The sequence below is a fragment of the Equus quagga genome, chromosome 2 (genome assembly GCF_021613505.1).
Source record: "Equus quagga isolate Etosha38 chromosome 2, UCLA_HA_Equagga_1.0, whole genome shotgun sequence".
In the NCBI taxonomy this organism is placed as follows: domain Eukaryota; kingdom Metazoa; phylum Chordata; class Mammalia; order Perissodactyla; family Equidae; genus Equus; species Equus quagga.
The window spans coordinates 5,803,876-5,828,993 of record NC_060268.1 but is presented as its reverse complement, the minus strand read 5'-3'; the positions used below and the strand labels follow the sequence as shown (position 1 = coordinate 5,828,993).

Sequence of the window (25,118 nt, the reverse complement as noted above, 5' to 3'; positions counted from 1 at the left end):
ACTAATTACAGGGTATTTTATGTATCTGATACCCTTTAAAACATAAGCATAGCACATTATTAAAATGCTTTTTAATCATGAAAGAGATCGATAATAGCTGCTGTGAAAATTACTGTGTAGGAGTTATTTTACTCCACTGGTTGTAGGACTTTCATTACCCTGCCTTTTTTATATTTACTTACAGGGTTTGGGAGAGATGCCACTAGACACTCCTTCAGCGAAGGGAAGACGGTCTCATACTGGCAGTGTTGGAAATACAAGGTCATCACCGGTTTCTAGAGATGCTTTCAATTCAGCTGAAAGGTGGGATCATCTGACAGTCCACATCATTAGAGAAGCCGCTCCCTAGTAACATAGTCTCATTTGGATATTTTCATGAACTATTTGTGTTTGTTTAAATTTAATGGAGTTTAAAAGTTGATAAGGACTTAGAAAAGTATGAGGTAATTAGATTTAATAAAGCAATTATTTATTTATATTATATATGTAAATATTATATATTTACAGCAACATGCTTTTATATGCACTAAACATTAGTAAAATTTTAGTGTTACTGAACTTGTCAATATTAGGCCCGTGTTGGAGAACTCTAATTTTTGTTTTGTTTTTGATTTAAAACCTGTACCTTTTTCCCTTCACTATAAAAGTAATATGTAATTATGGTTAAAGTAAAAAATGACTACAAACATTAAAAGAAGAATTTAAACAATCACCTATAATACCACAAACCAGAAGAAAATTATGCTTAAAATTTTTATAAATTGAATTGTATATGCAATTGTATAACTGTTTAAACTATTTAACAGCATTTAACAAGAACAATTAATAAATTGATTATGTAATTTTAAAAAATCTTTCAAAAGTAGTATTATCTCTCTAGTATATTTTTAAATGTATTTTAAACATTGTTTTTAAAACTATATGAGTAGATACATAAGTATCTTTTATATTTTCTGCATTTGTATATGTTTAAAAATATTTTGTAAACTAAAACAATACATTTTATTTATTATTTATTTGTTTTTGGTCAGGAAGATTCGTCCTGAACTAACATTTGTGCCCATCTTCCTCTGTTTTGTATGTGAGATGCTGCCACAGCATGGCTTGATGAGTGATGTGTAGGTCTGCACCTGGGATCCGAACCCACAAATCCTGGGCGCCCAAAGTAGAGAATGCAGATGTAACCGCTACGCCATGAAACAGTAAATTTTTTAAAAAATAAAAATCCGTATGAAAATATCTGCTTTGGGACCTTGCTGTTTAGAGTACAGTCCACAGAACAGGCACATTGGCATCACCTGGGAGCTTATTAGCAGGGCAAATCCTGTCCTCCCTCCACGACTGTTGAATGAGAATCTGCCGTTTTTCCACATAAAGATATTGTCACAGGGGCTGGCCCTGTGGTCGAGTGGTTAAGTTTGCACACTCCACTACGGTCGCCCAGGGTTTCACTGGTTTGGATCCTCAGTGCTGACCTAGCACCATTCATCGAGCCATGCTGAGGCAGTGTCCCACATAGCAGAGTAAGAAGGACCTACAGCTAGAATATGCAACTATGTACTGGGTGGCTTTGGGGAGAAGAAGAAGAAGAAAAAGAAAAAAGTTTGGCAGCAGATGTTAGCTCAGCTGCCAATCTTTAAAAAAAGGAAAGATAATATCACATAAGGCCCTGGATCAGATATTTTGGTCAAAAACCACTTTTACACCCAACCCAAAGAAATGCTTTTTTAACATTTAGAGTATACTGTGTGCCAGGCCTTTTCTAACCAGTTACTTATTTTGTAAATATCTCTCAGTTTGGGTTTCTCTGGTGTTTTCTCACAGTTAGATTGAGGTTCTGCACATTTGATGAGAAGACCGCACAAGTGAGACTGTGCCCTTCTCGGTCGTCATTTCATGAGGTGCATGGTGTTATTGTGTCTTATTACTGGTAATAGTAACCTTGATCACCTAGGTTAAGGTGGTTTCTCTGCTGCAAAATTATTATTTTTCCATTTGTAAGTAATCGATATCTTGGATACTTTGAGACTGTACAAGTATCCTGTTTGTCATCATATATCTGCCCACTAATTTTAGCAACTATTAATAGATCTTGCCTATAGCAGTTGTGTTTTTTTGTCTAATGATGATCTTTTATTTCCCTTATTCCTTCTACTTTTGTTAGTTGAATTTTTCTGTAAAGAAAACTACCACTTTTCCTCCATGTATTTATTTATTCAAATATTTGTATTACTGTGGACTAATGGATTTTTATTTTATTCTGTGGGTTATAGTCCAATACTATCGTTATTCACTTCTCCGTATTGTTCCAGCTCTAGGAGCTCCCTCAGGTTGGCTGCTGTGCTTACAAACATTTCCTTACTTTCTCACACCACATGATTCTCCAGGATCGTCATGTATTTTATTTCCTCTTTTCTAATCTGTATGTTTTTATTTTCTTTTCCTTGCCTTATTGCACTGAGTAGAACATTGAATACAGGGTTGAATAAAAGTGGTAAGAACACGGGGGCTGGCCCAGTGACACATTGGTTAAGTTCTCGAATTCCACTTCAGTGGCCTGGGGTTCGCATGTTCAGATCCTGGGCACAGACCTACACACTGCTCATCAAGCTGTGCTGTGGTGGCATCCCACATAGAAAATAGAGGAAGATTGGCACAGATGTTAGCTCAGGGCCAATCTTCCTCAAGCAAAAATAAGGAGGATTGGCGACAGGTGTTAGCTCAGGGCTAGTCTTCCTCACCAAAAAGAAAAAAGAAAAAAATTGTTGGGTGTATAAAAGTGGTAAGAACAGACATCTTTTTTTTTTTCTTTTTTTAACTTTTTTTTTAAATTATTTTTATTTTTCCTTTTTCTCCCCAAAGTCCCCTGGTACATAGTTGTATATTTTTGTTTGTTTTTTGAAGAAGAAGAAGAAAGGTAACCCTGAGCTAACATCGACTGCCAATCCTCTTCTTTTTGCTGAGGAAGACTGGCCCTGAGCTAACATCCATGCCCATCTTTCTCCACTTTATATGTGGGACGCCTACCACAGCATGGCTTGCCAAGCAGTGCCATGTCCACATCTGGGATCTGAACCAGCAAGCCCCGGGCCCCAAAGCGGAATGTGTGTACTTAACCGCTGTGCCACCAGGCCAACCCCAAGAACAGACATCTTTACCTTATTCCTAATCTTAGGGGCAACACATTCAGTATTTCATGAGTAAGTATGGTGTTAGCTAGAGATTCATAGAGGCCCTTTATCAGATTGGTGAAGTTCCCTTCTCATCCTAGTTTGACTTTTTATCGTGAATGGGTGTTGAGTTTTGTTAAATGCTTTTTCAGTGTCTACTAAGATAATCCCATTTTTCCTTTATTGTATTAATATGGTGAATTACAGTCATTGACTTTCGAATGATAAAAAAGGTAACTTGTGTTCCTTGGATTAGTCCCACTTGATCTTGATGTGCTGTATTTCTCATATATCACTGGGGTTGATTTGCTAAAATGAGTTGGGTATTTTTGTGTCTATATTCATGAGGTCTGCAGTTTTCTTGTCTTAGAACGTCTTTGGTTTGGGTATTGGAATAATGCTGGGTAATACCCTTAGGGTTTCTTCTTTCATACAGGGGCTATTAAGAAGTGTGTGTAGGGGCGGGCCCTGTGGCTGAGTGGTTAAGTTCATGTGCTCCACTTTGGCGGCCCAGGGTTTCACTGGTTTGGATCCTGGGTGCGGACATGGCACCACTCATCAAGCCATGCTGAGGCAGCCTCCCACATGCCACAACTAGAAGGACCCACAACTAAAATATACAACTATGTACTGGGGGCATTTGGGGAGAAAAAAAAAGATTGGCAAAAGTTGTCAGCTCAGGTGCCAATCTTTAAAAAAGAAAAAAAAAGAAGTGTGTTTAATTTTCAAATACTTGGAGATTTTCCAAATATCTTTTTGTTAATGACAGATTTCAAATTTAGTTCTGTTGTGTCATTGATTTTGCTCCATATGATTTCAGTTCTTTTAAATTTATTGTTTTATGGTCCAGCATGTATTCTGTTAGTGAATATTTTTTATAACTACTTGAAAGAATGTGTATACTACTCTTGTTGAGTGTAGTGTTCTATAAAATGTCAGTTGAGGTGGCATTCTTTTTTTTTTTTTCCTGCTTTTTCTCCCAAAATCCCCCCAGTAACCTAGATGTATATATATATTTTTGTTAGTTGTGGGTCCTTCTAGTTGTGGGTATGGGACGCCACCTCAACATGGCCTAATGAGTGGTGCCATGTCTGTGCCCAAGATCTGAACCGGCAAAACCCTGGGCCGCCAAAGCGGAGCACGCGAACTTAACCACTTGGCCATGGAGCCAACCCCAAGTTGACATTCTTCAGTTCAATTCTTCTTACTCATTTTCTGTCTACTTGTTCTATCACTTGCTGAGATAGGAATATTAATATCTCTAACTATATTTGTGGATTGCTGAGTTAGGAATATTAATATCTCTGTATTTGTGGATGTGTACTTTCAGTTCTGTCACCTTTTCTTCATGTATTTTGATGCAGTGTGATTAAGTTCAGATATATTTATGATAGTTGTGACTTTTTGATGACTAGACCTTTTTATCATTATGAAGTATCACTCTCTGTGTTTAGTAATATTCCTTTTCCTGAAGTCTACTTTGTCTAACATTAATCATTTTATTATAATAGTGTTTGCATGGTATGCCTTTTTTTTCTATAACAGTATTATAGAAGTATAATTCATATACCATATAATTCACTTATTTAAGGCAGAAATTCAGTGGTTTTTAGTATATTCTCTGAGTTGCACAACCATCATCACAGTCAATTTTAGAACATTTTCATCAACTCAAAAAGAAATCCCATACTCATTTGCAGTCACTACTCATTTCCCCACAGCCCTCCCATTCCCAGCCCTGGGCAGTTTGCTTTCTGTTTCTATGGATTGCATATTCTGGAATCGTATGATATGTGATCTTTTGTGACTGACTTCTTAGACTTGGCTTTATGTTTTTTAAGATTCATCCAAGTTGTAGCATGTATCAATACCTCATTCCTTTTTATAGCTAAATTATATTCAGTGGTATGGATACAGTACATTTTGCTTATCCATTCATCAGTTGATGGATATTTGGGTTTTGTTGTGGACATACATTTTCAGTTCTCTTGGGTGTATGGGACTGGAATTGCTGGGTCATAGGATAACTCTATGTTTAAGCTTTTGAAGAACTACCAGACTGTTTTCCAGAGTGGCACCATTTTACAATCCCACCAGCAGTATAAGATGGTTCCCGTTTTTCCACATCCTCATCAACACTTGTTATCACTGAAGTGGGTGTAGACTGCTATCTCATTTGACAAAGAGTCTGTCTTTGACCAAACCTCAGACAAGCTCGTCTGCGTCCTCTTTTGCCCTAGGCCTCCTTCTTGGGCCGGCCTACGCCAGTCTTAGCAAGGAATCTGCTGAGTCATGCCCTCCCTCTCCTGTGATATCTCATCACCCTTATATCTGATCAGGCGCCTCACCCTCCACCTTTGATGGATAAGTACCTGGCCTGCCTTTGGCAAGAATCCTGTTAGACCAGTTTAACAAGAAACCCCTCACCCTTGATGCCTCCTCTTAGGAATTTTCCATCCACTGACCCCCTCACCTGCTGTCTGTGCTGTATTCAGAGTTGAACACACTGTCTCCCCTGTTGCGGTGGGCATGACCCCCATTGCAATAGTCTCGAATAAAGTCGTCTTTATCACTTTACAAATGTCAGAATAATTTCTCTCTACCACATTATGGTTTTGACTTGCATTTCCAGTATGTCTTTTTAAAGTGTGTTTTTTGTAAACAGTAAATGATTGTTTTGCTTTTCTATGCAATCTAACAATCTCTGCCTTTTAATTGGGGTATTCCACCATTTATCTTTGATGTACTTATTCATATGGTTTGGTTTAAGCCTGTCATCTTGATACTACTTTTTAATCTGTCCTGTATTTTCTGTTTCTTTTTTCCTCTTTTCCTGCCTTCTTTTGAATTGATTGAGGTGTGTTTGTGTTTGTGTGTGTGTGTGTGTGTGTTTATTTTTGTATTCCATTTATCTCCTCATTCTTTTTTTTTAGTGGCTGATGTAGGCTATGGATTATACATACTTTATAATATTCATCTTTATCTTCTCATAGTATATTTTCAAATAATGTTAGAGCATTTTAGGTATAATGTAAAATCATTAATTAGGGGGCCGGCCCCATGGCCGAGTGGTTGGGTTTGTGTACTCTGCTTCAGCGGCCCAGGGTTTTGCCAGTTCGGATCCTGGGCACAAACATGCCAACACTCATCAAGCCATGCTGAGGTGGCATCCCACTGGGACAACCATAAGGACCTACAATTAGAATATACAACTATGTACTGGGGGGCTTTGGGTAGGAGGAGAAGAAAAAAAAAGATTGGCAACAGATGTTAATTCAGGTGCCAATTTTTAAAAGAAAAGAAAAAATTTAAAATCCTAAATTACAACAATATACTTTCATTCTTCCCCTTTCATCTTATATGCTATTTTTGTCATGCATTTTACTCCTACCTATATTATAATACCCACAATACATTATTGTTAATTTGCTTTAAATAGTCAATATCAAATAGTATTGTATAAGTAGCATTGCCACGAACTATGTTCATGTCCCCCCAATTTTAGTGAGATATAGTTGACATATGACATTGTGTTGGTCTAAAGTGTACAACATAATGATTTGATATATGTATATGTTATGAAAGGAGTACTGTAAGTTGAGTTAACATCCATCATTTCACATAGTTACAGATTTTTTTCTTGTAATGAGAACTTTTAAGATCTACTCTTTTAGCAATTTTCAAATATTCTGTACACTATTGTTAACTATAATACATTACATCCCCAGAGCTTATAGCTGGAAATTTGTACCTTTTGACAACTTTCATCCATTTTGCTCACACCCCCCCCCCCCACACTCCGCCACCTCTGGCAGTCACCAATCTGTTTTCTGTATCTATGAGTTTGCTTTTTTAAAATTCCAAATATAAGTGAGATCAAACTGTATTTGCCTTTCCCTGTCTGGCTTATTTCACTCAGCATAATGCCCTCAAGGCCCATCCATGTTGTTGCAAATGGCAGATTTTCCTTCTTTTTTATGACTGAATAATATTCCTTTGTGTATGTATACCACATCTTCTTTATCCATTCTTCTGCTGGTGGACACTTAGGTTGTTTCCATGTCTTGGCTATTATAAATAATGCTGCAGTGAACATGGAGGTACACATATTTTTTCAAGATAGTGATTTCATTTCCTTCTGTTATCAACCAGAAGTGGAATTGCTGGATCATATGGCAGTTCTGTTTTTAATTTTTTGAGGAAACTCCATACTGTTTTCTATAGTGGCTGCACCAGTTTACGTTCCTACCAGCAGTGCACAAGGGTTCCCTTTTCTCTACATCTTCATCAACACTTGTTATTTTGTTGTCTTTCCAATAATACCAATTCTAACAAATGTAAGGTAATATCTGTTTGTGATTTTGATTTGCATTTCTGTGATGATTAGCGATATTGAGTACCTTTTCATGTACCTGTTGGCCATTTGTATATCTTCTTTGGAAAAATGTCTATTCCATTCCTCTTCCATTTTTTAATCAGATTGGGTTTTTTTTCTATTGAATTGTATGAGTTCTTTATATATTTTGTGTGTTAAGCTCTTATTTTGTGTTGTTTTTGCTGAGGAAGATTCGCCCTGAGCTAATATCAACTGCCAATCTTCCTCTTTTTTTTTGTACATGAGCCTCCACCACAGCTTGGCCACTGACAGAGGAGTGGCATAGGTCTGTGCCTGGAACTGAACCCAGGTTGCCGACGTGGAGCACACTGATCTTAACCACTAGGCCACCCAGGGCTGGCCCAGATATTCGATTTGCAAATATTTTCTCCATTTCTGTAGGTTGCCTTTTCATTTTGTCATGCAAAAGCTTTTTAGTTTGATGTAGTCCCACTTGTTTACTTTTGCTTTCTTTGCCTTTGCTTTTGTTGTCAAATCAAAAAAGTGAAAAAATGTCAAGGAGCTTACCCCGTATGTTTTCTTCTAGGAGTTTTATGATTTCATGTCTTAGATTCAAGTGTTTAATCCATTTTGAGTTGATTTTTGTGTATGGTGTAAGATAGGGGTACAGTTTCACTCTTTCGCATGTGGCTGTTTGGTTTTCCCAGCACCATTTATTGAAGAGACTATGCTTTACCCATTCTATATTCTTGGCTCCTTTGCCAAAAATTAATTGACCATATATGCATGGGTTTATTTCTGGGCTCTCTATTCTGTTTCATTGATATTTATATCTGTTTTTATACTAGTACCGTACTGTCTTGATTACTATAGATTTGTAATATAGTTTGAAACCAGGAAGTATGATGCCTCCAGCTTTGTTCCTCTTTCTCAGGATGGCTTTGGCTATTCCACATCTTTTGTGGTTCCATACAAATTTTAAGATTGTTTGTTCTATATCTGTGAAAAATGCCATTGGGATTTTGATAGAGATTGCATTGAATCTCTAGATTCAATTGTAGATCACTTTGGGTAATAAGGACGTTTTAACAATTATTAATTCTTCCAATCCATGAACATGAAATATCTTCCATTTATTTGTGTCATCGTCAGTTTCTTTTGTCAATGTCTTACAGTTTTCAGGGTAGAGATCCTTCACCTCCTTGGTTAAATTTATTCCTCAGTATTTTATTCTTTTCGATGCTTGTATAAATGAGATTGTCTTCTTCATTTCTTTTCAGATAATTCATTGGTAATTTATAGAAATGTAACTGATTTGTTTGTTTGTTTGCTTGTTTTTGGTGAGGAAGATTGGCCCTGAGCTAGTATCTGTGCCAGTCTTCCAATATTTTATATATGGGACACCAGCACAGCGTGGCTTGATGAGCAGCATTTGATGAGCCCAGCAAACCCTGGGCTGCCAAAGCAGAGCGTGTGAACCCAATCACTCTGCCACCGGGCTGGCCCGATTTTTGTATATTGATTTTGTATCCTGCAACTTTAGTGGATCTGTTGGTTAGTTCCAACAGTTTTTCGGGGGAGTCTTTAGGATTTGTTATGTATAATATATCAACTGCAGAAAGAGACAGCTTTACTTCTTTCTTTCCAATTTGGATGCCTTTTATTTATTTCTCTCACCTAATTGCTCTGGCTAGGACTTCTAGTGCTATGCTTAGTGAGAGTGACAAGAGTGGGCATTCTTGTCTTGTTCCTGATCTTACAGGAAAAACTTTCAGCTTTTTACCGAGTATGATGTTAGCTGTGGGCTTGTCATACATGGTCTTTATTATGTTGAGGTACATTCCCTCTATATCTAGTTTGTTGAGTGTTTTTATCATGAATGGATGTTAAACTTTGTCAAGTGCTTTTTCTGCATTTACTGAGATGAATATGTTGTTGAATTTGGTTTGCTAATATTTTGTTGAGAATTTTTGCATCTATGTTCTATGATCTTTTTTTTTTCCAAGGAAGGTTAGCCCTGAGCTAACATCTGCCGATCCTCCTCTTTTATCTGAGGAAGACTGGCCCTGAGCTAACATCCGTGCCCATCTTCCTCTACTTTATATGTGGGACGCCTACCACAGTATGGCTTTTGCCAAGCGGTGCCATGTCCTCACCCGGGATCTGAACTGGCGAAGCCTGGGCTGCTGAAGCCAAACGCATGCACTTAACTGCTGTGCCACCAGGCCAGCCCCTCTATGATCATTTTTAATGTCTTCTCTTTTTTATAAATTTTATTAATGTTCATATACCTAGTGAGTCCCTCCATTTGACTATTACTTTATCTTTACCCTTTAAGGTATCTTAAGTGTTATCTTACTATCAAATCCATCCTGTTTTGAAAAACAAACAAGCCATCTTTAAAGACAGGTTTCAGTAATTAGATGGTTTGTTGAGGTATTCTATTTTACTCTTTTTTCATTTATTCACCTTTTTTGTATTGTATGGTCCTTAGTTTAAATATAAATTTAATTCTATTTCTCATTGTATATAATTAATCATTTCACAAATAACCTCAGATTAATATATTTAAATAAATTAAAAATAATGGATAAGGTCCACCCGGTGGCGCAGTGGTTAACTTCGCATGTTCCGCTTTGGCGGCCTGGGGTTTGCCAGTTTGGATCCTGGACGTGGACCCATGCACCGTGTGTCAAGCCATGCTGTCGCAGGCGTCCCACATATAAAGTAGAGGAAGATGGGCACGGATGTTAGCTCAGGGCCAGTCTTCCTCAGAAAAAAGAGGAGGATTGGCAGATGTTAGGTCAGGGCTAATCTTCCTCAAAAAAAAAAAAGACAAAAGGAAAAATAATGGATGAATACATGTAGGATCTGCATTTTAGATCGCCATCCTGTGTCCACTTTCAGGATAATTCTGAGTCATTCATTCATCACTGCTCTTAAGGCAACTTTAGCACTGATTTTAATACTGCTGGGGCCAGTCTGGTGGTGCAGTGGTTAAGTTTGCATGTTCTGCTTCTCGGCAGCCCGGGGTTCACGGGTTCAGATCCTGAGAGTGGACATGGCACCACTTGGCATGCCATGCTGTGGTAGGCGTCCCATATACAAAGTAGAGGAAGATGGGCACAGATGTTAGCTCAGGGCTAATCTTCCTCAAAAAAAAAAAAGGTACTGCTGGTCAGAGAAATAGTGGTAACTGGCAGTTGTTACCATCGTCTTTGGGACCTGTCAATTTGCGTGACTCCAGTTTTAAAGGGATCATCATCTGCCACATTGAGTCACCCTTTACAGCAATGAAAAACATTATGCTTCTAATACTGAGTCACTGAAATAGTAAATCCTGCTGGTCTCAAGATTCTAGTTTTCCCATGCGTGTTCTTATGGCTATTTTGCAAAGTATTAACATAGCAGGTCTAAGACTGCTGTATTTGGAAAGGCCTGCTTACAGGGTTAGCCCTTGGCTGGCCTCTGGGTACTAGAACTTCAGGAGGATTCTCACCATTCCCTAACTGATCAGAGTGGTTGACTGTGCTTGAATTATTTGAGCAAACAATATGGTTTATGCTGAAGACCTGCTTTCCTTGTGGGAGTCTGGAGTTTTGGTATGTACTAGGCAGAGGACCAACCATGACCAACCCCCAATAAAAAGTCTGAGCACTGAGCCTCTAATCAGCTTTGTTGGTAGACAGCATTTCACATGTGTTGTCACAATTTGTTGCTGGAGGAATTACGTTTGTCCTGCGTGACTCCACGGGGAAAGGAGCTTGGAATCTTACCTCAGGTTTTCCTCCAGACTTTGACCCGTGCGCCTTTTCCCTTTACTGATCTTGCCTTGTATCCTTCTGCCGTAAGGAATCTTAGCCATAAGTAAAACTACCAGCTGAACCCTGAGTCCTCCTAGCAAACCCAGGGGAGATCTCGGGGACACCCCAACACAGGTATTGTGGCTATGGGTTAGATCGTTTTGTGAATTTTTGAAAAGTGAATATATAATGAGAATTATTTATTACATTTGTGTTTTTAAAATTAAATTTACCTTTCTTTCACTTTAGAGAGGTAACTGAAATTCGTGAAGTCAACAGAAAATCAGTTCCCCGCAATTCCCTAGAAAGTGCTGAGTACATTAAAGTCATAACAGGTTTATTAAATGCGAAAGACTTCCGCGATCGAATTAGTGGGATTAAGCAGCTTTTATCTGATGCTGAAAGCAATCCAGATCTTGTTATTGGAAACATTGTGAAGGTGAGAACCTGTCAACATTAATTTTCACTTTTAAACTGTGGCTAGGAAACTTCATTAGTGTAAAAAATTGCCCTAAATCTTAGTACTTTATACTGTTAAAGTATTAAAATAAACTTCGTGAAAATACTAGATTGCTTAGGTTTTGCTATGTTAAAAACATTCTAGAGCAACTCAAAGTAATTGGAAAGACGTAAGTAAGAAAATAGCCACTTGTCTGAATCCTCCCAGTAGATGGTAACTCCTCGAAAGCTCTGAGCTTTCAAGAGACTTGATATTACTTAAGAATAGATATTAAAATTTTTCATATGTAGGTTCAAAATCTGTGTATGCTAATTTATATACCTACCTTTAGGAAAGCAACCAGCAATAAAGAGGGAGATAGTAATAAATGTTAGTGGTACCCAAGCATAGATTATTTATGCTTCATCAAAGTTTAGTTCAGTTAATTCCGTTAGTAATCTGTTAATTAAATTCCGTTTTAAATTCGTGTTATGTGCTTGGCAGACATTCCACAGCTACTCTTTTAATTCCGGTGGTGTTGCCTCTTAATTTTCAGAAGAAAAGTACCACATTACCGTGTCATGGGAATCAGAGGGTTACATTTTCTATCTGTTGAGTCAAAGTAAATCTCTTAGGAAGAGTATTTTTAACATGAAAAATTTTATTTGTGTATATTAACTTATAGTTTTTATATTTAATATATAACTAATATATTAACTATTACTATATAATTAGTAACTATAAATATTAGCTATAACTGTTACCACCCAAGGTGGGGTCGTCTGCCTGCCACAAGACATGCCAGTAGTCGAGAGGCAAGGTGGTAGGAGAGAAAGTGTTTTACTACAGCTTGCTAACAACGGGGAGAGATGGCTGGCTAATGTCCAAAAGAACCATCTTACAGAACAAAGACTACAGGCCAGTTATATAGGGGCTGGTCTCCAGGTGGGGGAGGTATCTGGTCTCTGGGTGGGGCAGACGTCTGGTCTTAGTTCCTGATAATCTTTTGTTTTACTGCATATGCAAAGACCAGAGCAACACCCTATACCCTGATTTAGTTTAAAGATATTACGAATCAGAGGTCATTCAAAGTTATAATATGGTCTCTTTTCTACAATACGGCATCCCTGTGTCCACCTTGTGCTGAGCCAGTATCATTACTGTTAACTAATAGTTATTAGTTAGTAATCTCAGCCTCCCAGCATAGCTCTTCGCTCACCTGATGTGACTGAAGAATGGCCTAACGTTCACTTTATGCATCTTCAATTTATGAAAGTTAAGAATTCTGAAGAGCAGGGAATAATTGTTAATGTAATCAGGACTCTGAAGTTGCATCTGAAATTCTCACGAGAAGCCTAAACTGAAACTAGGTCAAATATCTGCAGTAAAACATTCTGTTAGGAATAGAGATAAAGATAGAAACTTTTCTTAAGTTCTTAGAGTTAGCTAAACTAACCTGCACCTTCCGTAAGAGCATTTTTATTGCCTTTACAGTCAGTCAGTCATCTGCCTGCTGCGCCAAGTTTCTCAACCTTAATTTATTAGAATGTCTTTTTGGGTGATTTTTTGAAGCCTCCTCTTTTTGATCTAAGAAGATTTGACACTTAGATTTAGGATCCAAATTTTTATAAAGTTCCTGTTATATAAGTTCAAGTTAAATGTGATGTTATGTGTGTATGTTTTTAAGCAGTATATTTCTCCTTTAGTGGGTAAATACTATGAAATGTCAAAAGGAGTTTAACTGTAATAGCTATAAATATTATTTCACTTTAAATAATTTACCAATTTACTTTCAGATCTTTGATGCTTTTAAATCTCGGCTTCATGATTCCAATAGTAAAGTAAATCTGGTGGCTCTAGAAACAATGCACAAAATGATTCCTTTGCTTAGAGACAACTTATCTCCTATAATCAACATGCTAATTCCAGCAATAGTAGATAACAATCTGAATTCCAAGAATCCGGGCATCTACGCTGCTGCCACAAATGTTGTGCAGGCACTGAGTCAGCATGTAGGTAAGAAATCTCACTTTGGCACTCAAATTATTTTGACTTTACTTTCATACTTTCTGATTCTGCATGTTATTTATAATGCTGAAATCCTAGCTATTCAATTTTTGTCAGTTAATGTTGTGATAAAATTTTTTCTTTTCTCACTATTTTTAATTATTTTTAGTGCTTATATAGTGTCCCATTAAATTGACTTTCTCTTCCCTTATCTTTGACGTTTTAATTTTTTTTCCTACCTCAGCCTCACATCTGATACAAAATTAACTCAAAATGGATCATAGATTTAAATGTAAAACTTTTAGAAGATAACATATGAGAAAATCCTGAGGACACGTAGGACTTGGTGAAGAGTTATTAGCATGACAGTAAAAGCATGATGCATAAAAGTCGATAAATTGGACTTCATCAAAATTAAAAACATTTGCCCTGCAAAAGACCCTATTAAGTGGATAAAGAGGCAAACTGCAGATTGGGAGACAATATTTGCAAACCACATATCTGACAAAGAACTCATATCTAGAATATATAAAGAACTCTCAGAGCTCAACATTTAAAAAAAAATCCAATTAGAAAATGGGGGCCGGCCCCATGGCCAAGTGGTTAAGTTTGTGCGCTCCGCTTCGGCGGCCCAGGGTTTTGCCAGTTCGAATCCTGGGCACGGACATGGCACTACTCATCAAGCCATGCTCAGGCGGCATCCCACATGCCACAACTGGAAGGACCCACAACTAAAAATACACAACTGTGTACCAGAGGGCTTTGGGGAGAAAAGGGAAAAATAAAAAAATTCTTTAAAAAAAAGAAAAGAAAATGGGCAAAGACATAAAGAAAGATTTCACCAAAGAGGATATAGTACACTATGGGTGGCTAATAAACACATGGAAAGATGTTCAGCATCACTAGTCATTAGGAAAATACAAATGCAAATTAAGACCACGATCACTACACAAGTGTGTTAGCCTTTTCAGGCTGTTGTAACAAACTGCCGCGGACTAGCTGGCTTAAAAACAACAATCGCTTCCTTCTCACAGCTCTGGAGGCGGGTCAGTCCAAGACCAAGGAGCCAGCAGACTCGCTGTCTGGTGAGGGCCTGCTTCCTGGTTCGCAGATGACCCTCTTCTGGTTGTGTCCTCACACGGGGGAAGGGGCAAAGGAGCTCTCTGAGCCTCTTTTATGAGGGCACTAATCCCATTCATGAGGGCTCCAGCCTCATGACCTAATCACCTCCCAAAGGCCTCATCTCTAAATACAGTCACATTGGGGATTGGGTTTCAACATATGAATTTTGGGAAGACACATTCAGTCTATGGCAAGTAGTAGAACAGCTAAAATTAAAAATAGTGACAACACCGAATGCTAGCAAGGTTGCACAGAAACTGAATGTCTAATACGTTGCTGGTGAGAATGTAGTTTGTTATAACATGTAACACATAAAATGGTATAGCCACTGTAGAAGATAGTTTGGCAGTTTCTTAAAAAACTGAACATGCATTTACATGTAACAAATCAGCTGCATTCCTAGGCATTTATCCCAGAGAAGTGAAAACTTATATCCATGAAAAGACCTGTACATGATTGTTCATAGCAGCTTTATTTGTGATAGCCAAAAGCTGCATACAACCTAGGTGTAATTCAGTGGGTTAATGGTGGAAAAAACTGTGATACATCCATACCATAGAATACTACTTAGCAATAGGGGGCTGGCCCGATGGCCTAGTGGTTAAGTTTGGCATGCTTCTCTTCGGCGGCCCAGGTTCAGTTCCTGGGCGTGGACCTACACCACTCGTTGGCAGCCATGCTATGGCAGCAACTCAAACAAAATAGAGGAAGACTGGCACAGGTGTTAGCTTAGAGTGAATCTTTCTCAACAGGAAAAAAAAAATTAAAAAGAAAAAGAATACTACTTAGCAATGAAAAGGAATGAGCAATTGATGCATGCAACAATTTGGATGGATCTCAGGGTCATTATGCTGAATGAAAAAGCCAGTCCCCAAAGGTTACATGCTGTAGAATTTCATTTGTATAACCTCCTCAAAATAACAAAATTACAGAGATGGAAAAGAGATTAGTGGTTGTCAGGGTTTGGTGGTTCAGGAGGTGGGACTGGATGTGACTGTAAAGGGGTAGCACCAGGGAGATCTTTGTGGTGATAGAATAGTTCTGTATCTGGATTGCAGCGATGGTTACACAGATGCACACGGGATAAAGTGACATGTCGTGCACCGATGTCAGGTTCTTGGTTTAGACATGTACCATGATTTTTTGAGATGTAACCTTTGGGTGAAAGTACGCAGGACCTCTCTGGACTATCTTTGCAACTTTCCATGAATTAAAATTAAAACTTTGAAAAACTCAGTAAATGTAAAAACTACCCCCCAAAAAGTAATTATTTTCCTCTTTTTTTGATAAACCTATATTACTATCATTTGGAATAAGATGCCTAGGGAGATAGGCAATTCTTTTTCTTTTTTATACTATATGATAACTCCTTTAATATTCTGTGAGGTATTTTTATTTCTCATTTGCTGTAAGAATATTACTCTGTTAAGGTTTTATAGAGAATTTTAAATAGTGACTAACTGTAGATTAAAGAATCTTTTTAACACATTTGCATGAATATTTTTTCCTTTCAATGCTATGTAATGGAAAATAAGATATAACTCTTTAAACATCCGTCTCTGTGTTATTCTTTTTATTTAGATAATTACTTACTTCTACAGCCATTTTGCACAAAAGCTCAGTTTTTAAATGGAAAAGCAAAACAGGATATGACTGAAAAGCTTGCTGGTAAATGTTTTTTAATTGTTATTTCTAAAGAAATATTTTATTAACTAAGAATAAACTGACGGGCATTTCAGTTTAATTTTAGGATAGCTACCAAATTCGATATCACTACCCATGAAACAGAAATAAATTGCATACTGATTCATAAGAGGACCCTTTAAGACTTTTACCCGAAAAATTTTCTTCGAAAGAATTTTATCTGTTTTTTCCTGGTAAATGTTTAATCTTCCTGTTAGTAGAAATAATATAGGAAAAATAAAAAGACATTCAAATCAAATATTAGTGCTCATAGAAGATGGCTTATTTCAAATTACATATTTGATTAAAGTTCCATGTGTTAAAAATTATATAAATTTTTAATTTACTAAATTTGGAAAACATTGGGATGAATTTGGGGTTTGATTCCTGTATATACTGCTTTTGCCTGAACTAATCGACCTGTGTATGGAATTCTAATGCTTGAAGGTTCCAATCTTTGTGGGGAAAGTTTCAGACCTTACTTTTTCTAAAATGCCTAACATTTTAGGACACATGGCATAAGGAAGAAGCTTAGTATATTTTATATGTTTTTTTAATTAGTGGAACTTGAATTTATTTTTTTTTGAAAACCTCGCTGTTTACCATATTTTTGTGTTTCAGATATTGTTATGGAACTTTATCAAAGGAAGCCCCATGCCACAGAACAGAAAGTGTTGGTTGTTTTATGGCATCTCTTAGGGAACATGACAAATAGTGGCTCTCTGCCTGGAGCTGGAGGAAATATACGAACAGCCACAGCTAAATTATCCAAAGCACTTTTTGCACAGATGGGTCAGAATCTGTTAAATCAGGCTGCGTCTCAGCCACCACATATCAAAAAGAGTTTAGAGGAATTGCTTGATATGCAAATTTGAAATAATTATGGATCTTTGATGAAATATGGTATGATGAACAAAACTGTTTACATGATGACAAATGGAACTTTTTTAGAGTCACGTTTTCAGTGCCTGCACTTCTCATCCAGTAAATTAAGTCAATGGCTATTTTTATTTACAGCCTATGAGTACACATCTGTCTTATATCAACCCTATCACTTGTAACCATCACACAAAAACCCACAATAATTAATATAACCTAATATTCATGAAATCTGAGGCACATGGAATGAATCCAATTTTAATATTTTTGAAAAAAGTCCTGCTCATTTGCACTATTCTATAGAAACTGAAATTTGTTGCCCTGTATGTACAATTAGATTTGTAATTAAAAATATACTTTTTATTATGTAATCATGTTCTGCTATGTCTCTTTATTCAGCCTTATTTTATAAAGTGGAAGGAAAGTCATTGAACTATGTTATCACAAACTAAGTTTTGTGTGCTGTTTGTGAAAAACATGTATTTCTGAAATCAGTCCGCTATTATGATTGTGCAGTATTAGCTTGCTTTTGCTGCTGTGTTAATGTGATATATTTGCTTACCATTTGGGTTTAATCATCTACATAATTGTGAAAATTAACAAGTTATAATAAAGCATGATGACCAAAGTTTTAGGAAATATTTACACATTTAAATGCACGTTTAAGAAAACGTGTTGAATGTAACTTTCCTATTTTTGTGTGCAAACACTAAACTTTATTTCTGTATGTTCTGACATTTATAAAGGTGTTATTTTGCTGCCCAGTTGTGTAATTCTCAAAAATAGTGCCAGGTCTTCTATAGCTTTTCTCAGAATTCTTGGGCTACAAGTACTGTATGCATCTTAAAAAAAGAAAGGGAATGTAATAAAATAAAAGGATTTATTTCTGTAGATGTGTGAGAGGTGTCCTATTTTTCCAACTTCCATAGATGTTAAAACAAAAAATATATATTTTGTAATGTTGACCGATCGCTTTCACTTGATGCACTTGATGCAATGTTGACCTGTCTCTGCTGACCTCACAGTAGACTTGGGTGCTAGTTCCGGCTTTGCAGGAAATCGGCTGCGTGACCTTGGGCAAGTCCCTCGCCAGGACTAGGCGTCAGTTTTCTCATCTCTAAAGTGTGAGGGCTCAGCTAGATGATTTTTAAAGGTCTCATCTTATTCCCATGTTATAGTTTCCTCTATGATCACTTTATTACAATTGTGAACTATCTTCTTTCTTTTCACTTCTCGTGTCACTGACCAGTTTTCTAATGTATTTGGCTGATTTTTAAATTGTGATTCTTTGTATTAATCCATGTCTTCTGAGGAAAAAAATGGGTTTTACTGCCATTTGAAGCTAAGCTGAACGAAGAGTAAAGACTTGGTTACTTTTTATAGGCACTGTTTTATAGTTACATACATACTTGTGAAATACTTTATCTTCTCTTCTAAGTGTATTTTATCATGTTCCTATAGTTTAGGTCTGAAGTTGGCAAACTTTTTCTGTAAAGGGCCAGAAAGTAAATATTTTTGGCTTTGTAAGTCAGAGAGATTGTGGCATATTTTTTGTTTTTGTTTCTTTAAAACCCTTTAAAAGTGTAAACAACATTCTTACTCAGGCCAGACAAAAGTAGACCTGTGTCATAGTTTACCAACACCTGGTTTAGACCTGTTTGACCTCAGCTATAAATCTGAAATCCTCCTTCAATTTTGCCCCAACCCTTTATGATATGCATCACTGAAACAATAGAGATTCCAAGTTTTATTTTACTTTTGATCACTGCCCTTCTGTCGTTGCAACTGTGCCTACTAAGTTTGCATTCATTGATTGTTGGATATATTGAAGGTAAACTTTAAATTTCAAAGGCAAAAGAAGACCATTACTTTAGGTATAAGCTTTATTATCCCTTATTTTGAATAGATATGGTTTGAATTTTGCAATGAACAAAGTACAGCGAATATAATCACTATCACGAAGGTGGAGACTTCACATAATCTGCGTGCTGTCTTTGATTATAAAGAAAATAGCCATAATGTACAAGTCCCAAGCCTTAAAGGTTTTCTCTATTTTAGTAACTTCTTGATATTGACCACTCAGAAGTCTAGCTCTCTGTTAGCAAAAACTGTTATCAACCCAGAAGTCAACAAAGGATGGGAGACTGATCGCTGACTGAGAGAATTAAAGAAAAGCTGAAGGCCTGAAGAAATTGGAATAAAGGAATGTTTTTTTACAAGCAGTGATAATTATAAAAGTCTAACCCTGCCAGCACTGCAACTATAAAACAAGAGAAGAAAAATTTCAAGTGGCATATTTACCCAATGAAACCCGCATCATATAATCATTAAAAATGTTTTTAAATACTTTAATCACAGGAGAATGTTCATAATGTGTTAAAGGAAAAAAAGCCTGACTACAAAATAAGTATATTATCTCTATCAAATATATATGCACACAGAAAATAGAACTGGGATTACATACACCAACATGTTTATGGTGGTAAACCGTGGGTAAAGAAGTCATTTTAATTTTTTTCAGTGTACTATTCTGTAATTTCTATTTTTTCAAAATTGAGCAACATGCATTGCTTACGTAATAAAATTTAAATTACAATAAATGAAGGTAATATAAAAAAATGGCAAAGAGAGAGTAGTGAATTTCAGAAAGTGCTAAGGGAGGTAGACAGTGATGTGGTGAGAAGGGAGACGGGGTGGAGGGGGGGAAGCAAGATGTTACAAAGGTAAAGATCCTAAGACTGATTCAGAAAGCATGGATTTGGAACTGAGTTTTATTATTTTTATTTATTATTTTTTGTGAGGGACATTGGCCCTGAGCTAACATCTGTTGCTAATCTTCCTCCTTTATTGTTTTTTTCCTCCCCACAGCCCCAGTGCATACTTGTATATCCTAGTTGTAAGTGATACTAGTTCTTCTCTGTGAGATGCTGCCACAGGGTGGCTTGATGAGCCGTGTGTAGGGCTGCGCCCAGAATCCGAACCATCAAACCCCAGGCCACTGAAGCAGGCTGTGCAAACTTAGCCACTCGGCCACAGGGCTAGCTCCTGAGTTTTATTATATTTAATTAATGTATTTATTAAATAATTTAATATATTTGTTATATTTATTATATGTTATACTTGCTGGGGCTGGCCCGGTGACGCAGTGGTTAAGTGCACATGTTCTGCTTTGGCAGCCTGGGGTCCACCGGTTTGGATCCCAGGTGCAGACATGGCACTGCTCGTCAAACCATGCTGTGCCAGGCATCCCACATATAAAGCAGAGGAAGATGGGCACGGATGTTAGCTCAGGCCAGTCTTCCTCAGAAAAAAAAAAAAAAAAATCCCAGCAAGCCATACTTGCCAAACCTTATATGTATTCTGGAGTTGTGAGGTTCAAAACCAAAATGGGGTTACATATAGGAAAACATTTGTAAACCTCGAATTCTGTACAAAAGTAATTTATTCCCGGGAGCAAATGAAGATGAAGAAAGATGGGCAGAAACCTTATAGAAATCTTTAGTGCTGGGATAAGCTAAGCCTACTGATTTCGCTGCTAGTTAGGGGGTTGAATATGTCAAGTGAAGGCAAAATCAATTAAATACTATATTATCGTTAATGGTTTATAGTCTCATCATGTGTATTGTAAAAGAGAACCTAAACTCTTAATTCACACTTAAAACTCTGCACAGAACAGTGGGATAAGCAGAGACTTAAAGGCATTAAAGTAAATTGCAGATTTAGCAAAGTAGACTTTTTTCTGAAGTACTGGAGCATGGAATGTGTGAGACGACATGTAAAACGAAGACAATGATTTGGTGGTACTAGATTATGACCAGTCTTAGATGACTTTTTTTTTTACTACTATGCCTGGAGTAGTACCTTAGCCTATCCTGGGTGCTAAATAAAATAGTACTTGAATTATTGGTAAATGATTACAAGTTTGAAATTTATTCTGGAGACAGGAAGCAATGTTTTCAAGGTTGGAACTGGTGTATTTAAAAAAAATTAACCAGTAGCAGAAGGATAGCCAGCCCTGGTGGTCTAGTGGTTAAGATTTTGCCTTCTCACTGTGGAGGCCCAGGCTCCTGTCCGGGTCAGGGACCCACACCACCCATCTGTCGGTTGTCATACTGTGGAGGCAGAGTGTTGCTGAAAGTTAGGCCCCAGGGATTTCAAATACCAGCAGGGTCACCCATGATGGACAGGTGTCAGCAGAGCTTCCAGACTAAGACAGACTAGGAAGAAGGACCTGGCCACCCACTTCCAAATAATTGGCCATGAAAACCCTATGAATAGCAGCAAAGCATTGTCTGATAGAGTGCCAGAAGGGGAGAAGATGGTGCAAAAAAACAGGCAGGGTTCCACTCTGCTGTACACAGTGTCCCTAGGAGTCAGGAATCCACTCCATGGCACTAAAAAAAAAGCAGAGAGATGGTTGGATGGAGCGGGGGGAAAGAGTGTGGGCAAGCACTGATCCAAAGCCCACCTGTGGCAAGTGGATTTCATCAAATGTTCCAGCCTAATGGGTTGATGGAGTCTGCCTGTGCAACGTGTTGGAAAAGATTGCGGGGGGTACGTCAAGTTTCAATAGGAAGGAGGGGAGCAATCTACTGTCCAGGGCTCAGAACCAGACTCTAGATTGTAAATGTCTAAGAATGAAGCTGAATGGTATTCTGATGGCCAGAGTGACTGAATTGATGGCACACTTTGATCTCCAGGATAAAGGAGTCCAAAGTTAATGAAGTTGGTAACACAGGTGAGGCTTTGCTTCTTTTTTAGAAGAGAAAGCCTTTCTATGTACTTCTACCTACATCTTACTGGCCACCCTTAGATTCAAGGAAGGCTGGGAAATTGAGTATGTCATTTCCTAGTCTCAATAGTAAAGGAAGATAACAGAGAAGTCAGTGGAAATGCATATGAGTGAGCCAACCTACAGTATCTGCCATATTCAGTAGGCCTCCACTCTGTCTGATGAACCACCATGACATTCTGTGCCCCCAGGAATTGGTGTTAGTTCAGAAGCAGTGTCCAATAAATTCTGAAAAGTCAGCACATTTTCTCCAATATGAAGTTACTTTGATAAGTAGCCACAGGGCCCTGTGGGGGAATAAGAGGAATTTTCATAGTGGTATTACTGTAGAATCCTTCTTTTTTTTTCCCTGAGGAAAATTAGCCCTGAGCTAACATCTGCTGCCAATCCTCCTCTTCTTTTGCTGAGGAAGATTGGCCCTGAGCTAACGTCTGTGCCCATCTTCTTCTGCTTTATATATGGGACACCTGCCACAGCATGGCTTGATGTGCAGTGCTAGGTCCGCACCTGTGATCCAAACCAGTGAACCCCAGGCCACTGAAGAGAGTGCGCAAACTTAACTGCTGCACCACTGGGCTGGCCCCACTGTAGAATCCTTTAAGGATGCTTGCCATCTTCTTATTTCAAGGGGTCCTGGGTACTATGTGAGATATTGTGATTCCCTTCACTAGTCTAGAGCATTTTTTTAAAATACAAAACCACCAAAACTTTAGTATTTTACCCTTCTATTTTGGCCCCATGATCAATTACATATTGCTAAATGTCCCTGCTGGTCAGACCATTCAGTTACCACAAGGCCCTGCTCCCTATTATCCTCATCATGCCTCTTCTCTGCCATCCAGGAATCTTTGTATCACTGCTGAAATCACGGCACCTCTATCAACTGAAGACTCTTCTGTAGCATCCCCAGCAAAGAGAACAACCACATAGTACTTTTCAAAGACGCTGACTCTCTCTTCACCTGTCTATTTCTTAAATTCTTGGTGAAGGGAATGTACCTGGCATTCTTAGGACACACAGGTACAGGTGAGTGGAAGGTTGTTCATGAGCAGTTCACGCCAACATTCCTACTAAACAAACCATTAGAACCATCCCTGGCTGTTTAAGGTAGCACACTGAATTGATGTATACATATATAAATATATAAGATGTTACATATTATATATTTAGGCATATAAGTATATAAATATATATTATATATTAACATATAACGTGTAATATAAATATATATAATGTATATTGCACATATGTTTAATCTAAAGTTATTTCCTCCTCAGTCTAGCACTCAGAATGAAATTTCTCATGATTTATCTTTAATTGGAGATGCAGTACATATGTTTGATGAAACCTGTAGTGGCCATGAAAATGTGCCTCTCAGATCTGCTAACACAAGAAGCGTAACGGATGGATGGCTCCAGCTGCTGGGCTCTGAAATCCAGCACCACACTTCTCCATATTTCTGTCAACATAAATTTGTACAGTTTCAACTGCTTTGCTATATAAGTCTTGCTATGCAAGTTTGACGGTATAATTGGCCCTCAAATTATGCTTGGTCTAATTTTAAGTTTAGAAAAAATGAGTGTTGGGAAGGGGGAATGAGGAAAACTGGCCTCCCATGCAAAGTGAGGTCTCCACAGGTTTGGTGAGGTCTCCAGATTTCCAAAAAGGGCAGAAACTGTCTTTTCAGACCAGTGAGGAGAGGCTCCTTTTGTTTGGCGAGTGAGGCTCAGTCAGAGTTTATTTGAACTCTACCACGTGCCCACTCCATTTCTCTGGTCCTGCTCTTTCCTGAACCATGTCCTAATCTTCACAGAAGTGTTCTGATAAGACCATGAATTCAATTGACATTGTAATTTGGCAACCTTTGAGCCCACACTTTGACTATGTTTGGCTCTTTTAGCTCAATGGCTGCGAAGAATAAGAGAGTCTGTCAGTACCATCAGAGAAAGTCCCTGATTTTTGGTCCCTGCTTTAAGCTCAGAATTTAGGAATCTGACCTTGTCGTTTCTTTAAGCTGCCCAATGTTAGTATAAATAACCACTCCGCCCCACACTTTTGCCCAAAGCTTTGCCTTCCGTGGGCGTGTCATCCTAGATGCCTACAGTTTCATTATATACCACATGTATACTGTATGCAATGGGTTCCATGAGCAGCAAAAGGACATCTCTTGGTATTAGCTGGATTTTTACTGCCCTCCACCCTAGTTAGGACCAATCCAACTTCCTTCTATTTTCCTGAGGGCCTGTTTTCTGAAATTTGGTTCTTGGTACTCATTTCTGTATCAATCATGATTCTTAGTCACTTGCACATATATAGCTAATTTAAACAGGAGGGGTTTATAAAAGGGTCTGGTATTATACAGAGTTTCATGAGTGTAGGGGGCTAGCTGGCCAGTAAGAATGTCCAAATTGCACCGTGGAGCCAATCTCGGTAGGATATCCCTGCCACCATTACAGAGGAGAGCAGCCACAGCCACCACGACTGGTACCACATGCTCCATATTGCATGATGGCCCTAAACTTCAGCCACTGATGCCTCTGGAGAATGGATGTAGCTGTAGCTTCTGCATACACCATTACCAGAAGAATCGAAGTTTTACCCATGTCTGCATGAGTGAGTTTCTGATTCCAGTATCAGATAGTTAGGCTTCTCAGAAAGAGCTCAGACGTATGCCATATTTATTTCTACGTGTGTGTGTGTGTGTGCGTGTGTGTGTGCGTGTGTGCGTGCACACAGGTGTGCGCAGTAGGGGGTGTCTAGGAAAGCAAGTATCTGGTAGTTTCAGCTTCTACAGTGGGATGTGGACTCCCTACTTCAGAAGGAAGAGACGCCCCAAACAAGGGAAAAGCTTTCTACACTAAAACAAATAAAAAATGTCCACTGCCTA

At 38.0% G+C, this 25,118-nt stretch overlaps 1 protein-coding gene across 5 annotated transcripts in view; it reads left to right on the top strand.

Moving 5' to 3' along the window:
• Positions 1–18,330, top strand: part of TOGARAM1 (TOG array regulator of axonemal microtubules 1) — an 83,869-nt gene extending 65,539 nt beyond the window's left edge. For 4 of the 5 annotated variants that reach the window (XM_046652509.1, XM_046652506.1, XM_046652510.1 and 1 more), the window contains 5 exons: positions 185–303; positions 11,559–11,748; positions 13,545–13,764; positions 16,459–16,545; positions 17,182–18,330. In XM_046652509.1, the coding sequence (XP_046508465.1) occupies positions 185–303; positions 11,559–11,748; positions 13,545–13,764; positions 16,459–16,545; positions 17,182–17,435 (870 nt within the window). In that variant the 3' untranslated portion in view covers positions 17,436–18,330. The remainder of the gene's footprint in view (positions 1–184; positions 304–11,558; positions 11,749–13,544; positions 13,765–16,458; positions 16,546–17,181) is intronic. The other variant, XM_046652508.1, reaches the window with a different exon arrangement.
• The last annotated feature ends 6,788 nt before the right edge of the window (positions 18,331–25,118 follow it).